Consider the following 10,746-nt stretch of genomic DNA (forward strand, 5'->3'; position numbering starts at 1 on the left):
CTGCAATCGGGGAAAGAGGTGAATTTTCTGCAAGATCAATACGGATGAAATTTCGTTTTATGACAAAGCCATGTTCTCTCAACATAACTAATCACTACCGGATAACTTGCCCACCGAGCTTTCATTGTATCTACAGCAGCATTATAATCCGCCTCGGTTGCAGCATCCATGATGCGTTTCCATTTGTCGTTTTTGAAACTTACACCGATCCTCTTGTTTTTGAACATATCAGTGACCCGAGCCTCCACATCTTTGTTAATGTGCCATCGACAAAGTAAATGCGACGTCCCTGGAAACACTTCTCTCAATGCCGCACAGAAACCAAGCTCACGGTCTGTCAAAAATACCGAGGGTTCCTTATCATGCCCAATCAACTCTCTTAATCTCTGCAAAACCCACCGATAGCTTGCCGTGCACTCGTTGCGCATGAATACATAACCGATGAGGAAATTTTGATTTGTCGGTGTCACACCAACTATCTCAAAGAATGACATCCCGTATCGGTTGGTCTTGTAAGTAGAATCCATACCGATCACATGTGGGTACGTGCGTAGTATGTTTACCGTGATTGGGTGCACCATAAACGCATGCTGTAGAACGTCAAGATCATCAGACATGACCCAGTAAATATACTGACTCTGTCTCGCAAAATGAAGAAATTGCTGAACAACTCCTCTCCCATCAGACATCTCCGTTCTCAAGTCATTCCGGCAATTATAAATATGTCTGATGTTTGGATGATCATCAGGAAATTGCTCTGCAATAGTCGCCATGATGTTACGCGGTGCAACCTTTGACTTTGTCATGTGACGCACAACCTTCTTCGCATCCGGGCTCAAGCCACTAATTTTACGATGACCCTCCTGATACACAATCATTGGATGGTTATGGGTCCCAGTTGCATCATTTTTTGCTCGGATCTTCCAACTATTGGTGATGAACTCATAATATATCTTGATGTAGAAAGGACATCCATTGACTTTGGTTTTTATGCCCTTCCGAATTGCGTTCTCAAGATCTCTTGGCTTGCTCTTTCGTCCCCGATCACATCTCAAATATCGATACGGTTGACCATCTCTGGTTTTGTTGTAAGACGATTTAACCAAAATAAATCCCAGATTTATGGCAACAGCATCCGCCCATTTAACTGCATCATCAAACGTTGGAAAAAACGTGTCTATGACAAAATTCGCACTATAATTCACACCGTCACGGCCGTCTTCAAACTCCGAATCCTATAAAAATAAAAGAAAACACACAAAACACTCCAATATTAGTATTTTAATTATAATATTAATAACAATATTCATAAAACAACAACAACAACAACAACAACAATAATAATAATAACAATAATAATAATAATAATAATAATAATAAAAATAATAATAATAATAATAATAATAATAATAATATCACAATATTATCACAACATTAACCAATATCATAACATTAACCAATATTAACTAATATTAACTAACATCATCTAACACTAATATTAACTAATATCACAACATTAACTAATATTAACTAACACTAACATTAACTAATATTAACTAACATCATCTAACACTAATATTAACTAATATCACAACATTAACTAATATTAACTAACACTAACATTAACTAATATTAACTAACATTAACATAAACTAATATTAACAAAAATAACTAATAATAACAATAACAATATCAATAATAATAATAATAATAATAATAATAAAAATTAATAACAATTACAAACCACATTTTTTGCGCAACCCAATTTATGCTCACCAATCCGGATGTTCTGGGCGGAAGTCCTATTTTCAGAAAAAAAAAAAAAAATTCTACGACTTACAGATTCTTCCGACTATGCCTCCGGTGTACGATCGTTGTCGTCGTTCATCGTCCAAAACCCGTTGCTGAACCTTGATAATTTTTTTTTGAAAAAATTTTGATTTTTGGTGGTGGGCTCGGGAATTTTTTAAAGCAAGTGGTGGGTCAAAGTGCTCGGGAATAATATTAAAATGCTCGAGAATCTTTGTGACAAAGTGGTGGAGCCTTATATAGCCCAAATAAAGACAAGGGCAAAATGTAACTTCATATTAAAATGGGAGTGGCGCCTTGTAAATTGGGAGCAAAGAATAGCAATTCACAATATTAATTAGTGGAAAGTGGGCCCCGCTAATTGAATTTGTTAACGACAAGGTTCCTGTATGGAAACTAAACCTAGAAATTCTTGTGTGGACCTGGTCTACAATAATATTATTGTGGACCTGAGATCTATGTACACGCAGAATTAACGTTATTTGAAACGTAGTGACCGTAATTTTAACATATTATCCTTATTTTTTAACATAGTAACCTTTATTAAAACTTGTGTGACTTTTAACGTTATTTATGTTTACATCCCAAAAAATTATCCTCTTATAGCTTTTATAATGTCATGATCGCTTTTATTTCAACATAATAACCTTTATTTTAATGTAGTGAATTTTTTTTTTATTAATAAAACAATCATAATATCTCTAATATTAGTGATCCACAATAAATTTGTGTGAACCAGGTCCATTTAAGAATTTGTAAACTAAATTTACTTTGCGGATTATAATGTGAAAAGTGCTATATAGAGGGGCACAACATAGAAAAATGAAATTAAGAGGGTTAATATATAAAAAAGCCCAAAAAATTATAAAACTAAGCTGAGAACTTTTCTCTCTCTAGCTAAGACTTTCTCTCTCTAAACTCTTTCTTTTTCTGCCATGGCGAAAAAAAATTGAACTGCTATTCGTCGTTCGCAAATTACTGGGTGACGTTCACATTTTTAATTGAAATGACATTTTTGCCCTTGTGGGTATTTTATCTATTTAAGGGTCCACCATGGGTAAATTTAGTTACCGACAACATTAAAAACATTACCGAGCCCACCACTTGTGTTAAAAAAATCCCGAGCATTAAAAAATCCCGATTCCACCATTGTACGGTAATCCCGAGGAATTTTAAAATCCCGGGCCAGAAAAGGAAAGTGTACGGAGTGATGTTTTACGATGGACGATGACAACGGTCACACGCCGGAGGGTTCGACGGAAGAATCTGTAAGTATTTCGGAATTTTTTTTTTTTTGTAAATAGGACATCCGCTTGATTTTTCCGGAAATCTGGGGGAGATCCGCCCAAAATTTCCGGATGTCCCCAATAACATCCGGAAATTTCAGGCGGATGTACACATCCGGATGAAATTTCCGGATGTAATTAGGGACATCCGGAAATTTTGGGCGGATCTCCCCCAGATTTCCGGAAAAAAACAAGCGGATGTCCTTTTTTTTTGTTTTTTTTACGTAATTGTTATTGTTATTGTTATTATTATTATTATTATTATTATTATTATTATTATTATTATTATTATTATTATGGTTATTAATATTAGTTTTGTTAATTTTGTAAATTTCTGTTATGATTATGATTATTATTAATATTATTACTACTATTATTATTACTATTGTTGGTATTATTATTATATAAGTTATTATTTGTTAATGTTACGTAGTTATTGTTGTTATTATTATTAGTATTATTATTGTTATTGTTATTATTATTATCATTAGTATTATTATTGTTATTATTATTATCATTAGTATTATTATTGTTATTGTTATTATTATTATTATTATTATTATTATTATTATTATTATTACTATTAATACTATTAATATTATTATTGTTATTTTTATTATTATTATGATTATTTGTATTATTATTGTTATTATTATTGTTAAATTTAAAATTGTAATCCTTGCGTGTTTTATTTGTTTGTATTGTTATTTTGATAGGATTCGGAGGTTGAAGACGACAGTGACGTTGTGAATTACAGTGCACATTTTGTGACAGACACGGTTTTTCTAACGTTTGACGATGCAGTTACATGGGCGGATGCTGTTGCAATAAATCTGGGATTTATTTTGGTGAAATCGTCTTTCAACAAACAGAGGGATGGTCGACCAGTTCGATATTTAAGATGTGACCGGGGACGCAGGAGTAAGCCGAGAGATCTTGAGAACGCAATTCGGAAGGACACCAAAACCAAGGGCATTGGTTGTCCTTTCTACATCAAGATATGTTACGAGTTCGTCACCAATACTTGGTTTATCCGGGCGAAAGATGATGTAACTGGGACCCACAACCATCCAATGATTGCGTATCCAGAGGGTCATCGTAAAATTAGTGGGTTGAGCCCGAATGCGAAGCAGGTTGTGCGTGACATGACGAAGTCTAAGGTTGCACCGCGTAACATCATGGCGACTATTGCGGAGCAATTTCCTGATGATCATCCAAACATCAGACACATCTACAACTGCCGGAATGACTTCAGAGAAGAGATGTCTGATGGGAGAGGAGTTGTTCAGCAATTTCTACATTTGGCGAGACAGAGTCAGTATGTTTACTGGGTCATGTCCGATGATGAAGGCGTTTTACAGCACGCTTTTATGGCGCATCCAGTCATGGTAGACATCCTACGGACGTACCCCTATGTGATCGGTATGGATTCCACTTACAAGACTAACCGATACGGGATGCCGTTCTTTGAGATAGTTAGCGTGACACCGACAAATCAGAATTTTCTCGTCGCTTATGTGTTCATGCGCAACGAGAGCACGGCAAGCTATCGATGGGTTTTGCAGAGGTTGAGAGACGTGATTGGGTATAATAAGGAGCCGTCGGTTTTCTTGACAGACCGTGAGCTTGGGCTATGTGCTGCATTGAGGGAAGTGTTTCCAGGAACCTCGCACTTACTTTGTCGATGGCACATTAACAAAGATGTGGAGGCTCGGGTCACTGCTATGTTCAAAAGCAAGAAAATTGGTGCGTCTTTCAAAAACGGAAAATGGAAACGTATCATGGACGCTGCAACCAAGGAAGATTATGAGGCCGCTGTAGAAAACATGAAAGATAAGTGGGCAAGTTTTCCAGCAGTGATACAATATGTAGAGAACACATGGCTTTGTCATAAAACGAAGTTCGTGACATTTTGGACAAACCAAGTTCTACATTATGGCAACACCAGCACTTGTAGAGTTGAGAGCCAACATTCGGCCGTGAAGATGTGGTTTGATTCCTCGACAGGTTTGGTGTAAGATTATTGAACTTCATGTATGTACTTTATTTTAGGAATTTGAGTTACAAATCATAACGGTTTTTCTTTGTAATGTGCAGGTTCTTTAGATACCGTATGGGCTCGAGTTCATAGCCACATTGGTAATCAAATCATCGCAATTCGTAATGGTTTGGAGGCTTCTAGGTCGAAGATAGGTCAAAAGTACCGACAGTTGCCACTGTCACGTATAAACGGGAAGGTGTCTCAGCATTGTTTGAAGGTTCTCGATGAGGAGACAAGGAGGATGAGGGAGCTGAGTTATCAAGTGCACGAACGATGTGGATGTGCAATGCGTGTGACCCACGGGTTGCCCTGTGCATGCCAGATACATGATTCGCTAGCTGCTGGGACAAGATTGTACATAAAGCAAATTCACCCGTTTTGGAGGACCTTGGTTATTGGTTCTGGAGATGGTGGGACGGTGCCTGGCAATGACTTGACCGAGGATGCCGCACATTTTCGTTCTCTGATGGAGGAGGTGTTTGATAGCGATCCTGCTGTTCTTCGAAACGTGTCTCGCATCATTGAAGAGGAGCTGCATCCGGATCATTCCGATCTCAGAGAGCCTGCTGTAAACCACCGGGTTCGTGGTCGACCAAGAAACAATGATACAAGACGTGATCGTTCTTATTTTGAACATGTAAACCGCCAACACACTGAACGCGGCGCACGACAAACAGGTACGATTGAGTGTTGTGTTTTTCACATAAATCAGCGTTCACTAAACTATTAACTGAAACCTACATTTGTGCAGGAGATGTAAACGACATTAGCCAAAGCCGTTATCGACACATGCTTCCAGGGCCGATGTTGCCTTACATCACAGGATGGAAGGATGTCATTGGCGATGGGAACTGTGGGTTTCGTTGTGTGGCCGAGTTCTTCTTCGGTGATCAAGGCCAATGGTATGACGCTCGAGAGACAATAGCGAATGAGGTCCTCGGTTATCGAGCCCTATATGAGAGGATTTATGGGCTTGGAAGACTTGAGATCAATGTGCAGCGTATTCGATGGAACGGTGGGGCGGTTGATTCCCGTCATTGGATGGTTGCAATACAAGATTTATTTCCTATTGCGACTTGGTTCAACGCAGCGGTTATTATTCTTGGTGTAGGCCAAACACCAACTTGCTACTACCCATGCCTCACGATATTGCCGTTGCGGGCAAGAAGGGGGGTCACAGCACCGGAGCGAGAGTTTGTCATCGCTACAGTTGGGGCCTCACATTTTATTTGTATTGAACTTGCACCTGATTCGCCACTTCCCCCGGTTGCAGGTTGGTGGATTGAGCACCACGGCCCAAGTGTTGACGGTTGGGATCAGCGTTACGAAGCTAGAAGGAACATGTGGGATGCCTTAATTAGATAGTGAACATGTTGTTGTACTTTCATTTATGTTAAACAGTTGTCGTTATGTAATTTGCAACGAATTGAACTTAATTAAACAAAATATTTACAAAACCACCAAAACAGTTGTTCAATACTTAAAGTACGTGACGAATAAATAGTACATAAAAGAAATGCGTACAAGGGAAATAAAAAAAAAAAAAAAAAAAAAAAAAAAAAACAGGAAGTTCACAACCCCATCATCGCCCTCCAATCAGCTCGTAGCGCCTCAGCCATTGCTCTTGTATCACGCGATAGGCTCGGATACTCCTCCAGGGTCCTGTTGATGACCTCCATAGACCGACCCATCCACTTCAATTAAAAAAACAACATATTAAATAAATCACAAGTTTTTTTTAAAAAAAACAACATATTAAAAACAACATATTAAAAAAATCGGATTTTAAAAACAACATATTATAAACAACATATTAAAATAGCAACTTATTAAATTATACCAAAAAATACAACTACTTACGTAATCCGTGTTAGTTCTCTCTGGCAGTGTGCGACTCTCATGTGATGACGCAACTGGAGAAACACGTGGATGAGAAAATCGGTACAGCCACTGCATGTAACCAGGACCGACTGTAGGAGCACCACCACCAAGTCTGCTGAGGGCACCTACCACGACACTAAAAGACATACCAGGGACAAACCGAGTCCACATCACAGATGTCATCTCTGGCGGAAAGTCAACCCGATACATCTTCAAGTTCGTCGGTCTCTTAGCCTTCTCAGGCCTGATAATGGCTAGTGGAATGCCCTGGACGTATCCAAGTTGCCGAACCACTCGATCAGGCATGTATGGCTCAATAATGCTACGATACTGGATGCAGCCAATGAAAAGAGTAGCAGGCACGCGTAGTGCTGGATCAACTCCGTATGGTAGCCAGTTAACTTCATTGTCAGTCAAATGATCCAACCTAGCCCGAAAAGCGAGAAGGCGCTCCATGCTCTTGTTAGGGCACCCCGATCCAACATCCCAGGCGGACGCACGAGGAATAGCAAGCTCTCTGGTCAAGGTCCCCTGCTGAGGCCGGAAACACGGAAAGTACTCGTAGATCCACGCCTGCAGAAGCATAAGGCAGCCAGCGATAGAATCAGCATCTTTTCGTGATGCTGTACCCAATTGCCGGTACATGTATGCTAGCACAGTAGAACCCCAGGAGTACTCACTAATCTGAACATCCTCAACAAACAGCTCGTTGAGGAAGGAAGGATGAGTACGGTTTCCACTCTTGTCCAAAAACAAACAACCGCCGAGTACTAACCACAGGTACGCCCTGTAATGGAAACTGAAGGGCCTCTGCGCCTCCAAGGTCGACTCCACTATCCTCTCAGTCAGGACCCCACTACCCTGCCATACGGTTTTGGTACCGCACTTCTCATTCAGCTCTTCCTCAGTCATATCCAAGGTAACCGAGCACGCGTCCCGTAAAACGTCCGTGCTAGGAGTAGTGGAAACCATGGAACCGTCGACACGAAGCCCTAGAATATGATACACATCATGCAGCATGATCGTGATCTCCCCAAAAGGCATGTGAAACGTGTTCGTGTCTGGCTGCCATCTCTCAACAAAAGCAGAAATTAAGGGCCAGTCAAATCGCCGGAACATGATCCCGGGTAAATGAGATAGACCAGTGCCATCAATCGGTTCCAGGTGCTCCGGCGGAAGACGAGCGCGCCAGTTACCCAATTCAGAACACAACTGTGTCCTGCTCAAACACCGCAGCACGTTTCGCTCCTGCCCACCCCATATGTAGGCAGACACGTGACCCCCAAAACTCGGAATAACGGTACCATCCTCAGGCCCACCTGGCATCGGCTCCTGCACCACCCATGACTCTGACGAGCTGGTAGAAGCTTGACCTGGTTCACTACTGCTAACATATCTCCCATGGTCACCCCTATACACAGTACGGTAATCCTGAGGGTCGTACTGTGCATCTCCAGTAGATTGACTTCCTCGATCTTCATCCTCATCCTCATCTGATGAAGGCACTCCAGTAGACGAATACATGGGGGCGCTACCCTGTGACTGGTGCTCCCCCGACCAAGCACCAGCAGTCCCATACTACTGCTCATGCTGAAACGGTGCATGTGAAGGTCCTGCACCACCTAACTCCCTCCTAACAGACACATTCAAACGTCTTGATCTTGCATGACGAGGACCAGAACCCTCAATCTGCATTAAAAAAATAAGTACGAAATCATATTTCAATCATAATTCATAGTAAAAAAAAAATCAAATCAAAACTATAATAAATCAAATCAAATAAACAATAATAACAACATTACAAATAATAACAATAATATTATTCTTACAATACTAATACACTAACAATAACAACACACTAACACACTACAAATAATTTCAACACAATAACAGACCAAATCAAAACTATAATTAACCACAAAACTGCCAAAATTTAAACGCAACAACGACAACCCAATAAAAAAAAACAATTACAATAACAACAATTTAAGTAAACAACCATAATACATAACAACAACAACAACAAAAACCAATACAAACCAAACCAAATTTACATAACAATAACAATACATAGCAACAACAAACTTACTTTAATGCTAAACTATAATTATTGTAAAACTATAATTATTGTAAAACTAAATCAACAAAAATTACATATCAATAACTATTGCAAAACTAAATCAAGAAAAAAATTATTTTAATGCCACAAATGAAGGACACAAATTACTTCAAAAAAAAATTAAAAAAAAAAATGAAGGACACAAATATTTTCAAATTAAAACATGCACCAAATCAACAAAATCGAGGACAAAAAGAAAAAATAAGAAAAACATAAATTACAAAACAAAGGAAAAACAGAAAACAAAAAAAAAAGGTGGAAAAACAGAAAAACACAAAAACCAAAAAAAAAGGGGGAAAAACAGAAAAAAAAAAAAAAAAAGGGGGGGGGAATAACAGAAAAATAAAAAAAAAACCTGAAAACTGGACTTTCGCCCAGAAAATCCGGAAGTCCAGGGGAACTTCCGGAAATTTCAGGCGGAAACCCCACTTCCGCCTGAAATTTCCGGAAGTTCCCCTGGACTTCCGGAATTTCTGGGCGGAAGTCCCCTTGTCCAGAAATTTTTTTTTTTCAAAATTCAAAAATTTAAAACAAAAAAAAAACTCACCGGCTCGCCGCCGCTAACGCCGCCACCACGACCACCAAACGTCAGCCTAATTCTCCGTCGGTCTGCCATTGTCGGATTCAACGTTTGATTGCAAGATTTGCTTGTGTTTGAGTAGCCTTCAACTATTTTGGTTTTTTTTTTTAAAAAAAAAATTTCTGATTTTTTTTTTTTCAAAATTTCAGATTTTTTGGAAGGTTTTAGAGAGAGAAAGTGTCAAAGAGTGATTTTGTGAGATGGGAAATGTCTCGTAAAGCCCTAACTTACTTTATCGAGTATTTATATACGGAGGGCAATTTAGGAAATTCATGTAAAAAATGTGAACGTCACCTAGTAAAATACGAACGACGTTTAACAACACCCATAAAAAATCTAGGAAGGAACCGATCAAAGGGGAGGGAAGTGAGGTTCGAAAGCAAATTGATGATGGTCTGAAAGAAGCGCAAGCTAGTAGTGCGAGATCGAAGGCTAATTCTCAAGGAGTTGCGAGTATTCCTCCACCCGATTTTGGAATTCTGACAATTTGGATGATTTGATCTTAACTCCAGAGCAATAGATTCAAGAATTGATTCATGGGTCTAGGATGAAGTCGAAGCTGTCAGAATGGTTGAATGTGATGAAATCCAAAGAGAGTCGTGCTGCAAACCCAGAAACAGAGGATGCTGGAAATAGAGCAATTGAGGTACGTGCTTCGAATTCGTTTAAGGAGGCTAATTCTCCATTACTGCAATTGTTAGTTGATGATGTTTCGTATGACATTGCGTATTGTAATTTGGGAATTATTGGTTATGTAATTGGGGCTAATCCTTTTTGGGGTACAATTTCGGGTTTTTGTAAGCGATTGTGGGGGGTGAAAAACATTGATAAAGTGATTGCGTTGAAGAAAGGGGTGTTTCTGATTCGATTTCTGAATGTTGAATCCAAAGAGAAAGCGCTCAATACGTCAAATGTGTTGTTTGATAATCACCCTGTTTTTCTGAAACAATGGGAGGATGGAATGGAACTTAGTACTGCTGAATTTACTAAGGTACCTGTATGGATTCACTTACCTGATTTGCCTTTGAAG

General features: G+C 39.1%; 3 protein-coding genes across 3 annotated transcripts; 1 reads left to right on the forward strand and 2 right to left on the reverse strand.

Annotated features, from left to right (window-relative positions):
• Window positions 1-35: 35 nt before the first annotated feature.
• Window positions 36-2,554, reverse strand: LOC110715878 (protein FAR1-RELATED SEQUENCE 5-like). Its single transcript, XM_021894501.1, has 2 exons — window positions 2,546-2,554; window positions 36-1,235 (listed from the first exon to the last, which is right to left on the reverse strand). The coding sequence occupies exons 1-2, from the start codon at window positions 2,552-2,554 to the stop codon at window positions 36-38; spliced, it is 1,209 nt and encodes a 402-aa protein (XP_021750193.1).
• A 475-nt stretch (window positions 2,555-3,029) lies between these two features.
• Window positions 3,030-6,502, forward strand: LOC110715885 (PKS-NRPS hybrid synthetase CHGG_01239-like). The gene is made up of 4 exons (XM_021894508.1): window positions 3,030-3,077; window positions 3,812-5,102; window positions 5,193-5,813; window positions 5,888-6,502. The coding sequence occupies exons 1-4, from the start codon at window positions 3,030-3,032 to the stop codon at window positions 6,499-6,501; spliced, it is 2,574 nt and encodes an 857-aa protein (XP_021750200.1). The 3' UTR covers window position 6,502.
• Window positions 6,174-10,032, reverse strand: LOC110715382 (protein MAIN-LIKE 1-like). The gene is made up of 3 exons (XM_021893958.1): window positions 9,684-10,032; window positions 6,997-8,706; window positions 6,174-6,830 (listed from the first exon to the last, which is right to left on the reverse strand). Exons 2-3 carry the CDS (start codon window positions 8,539-8,541, stop codon window positions 6,708-6,710), a joined length of 1,668 nt encoding a protein of 555 aa, XP_021749650.1. The 5' UTR covers window positions 8,542-8,706; window positions 9,684-10,032; the 3' UTR covers window positions 6,174-6,707.
• Window positions 10,033-10,746: the final 714 nt, after the last annotated feature.

This window comes from Chenopodium quinoa, unplaced genomic scaffold, assembly GCF_001683475.1.
Source record: "Chenopodium quinoa cultivar QQ74 unplaced genomic scaffold, ASM168347v1, whole genome shotgun sequence".
NCBI lineage: Eukaryota > Viridiplantae > Streptophyta > Magnoliopsida > Caryophyllales > Amaranthaceae > Chenopodium > Chenopodium quinoa.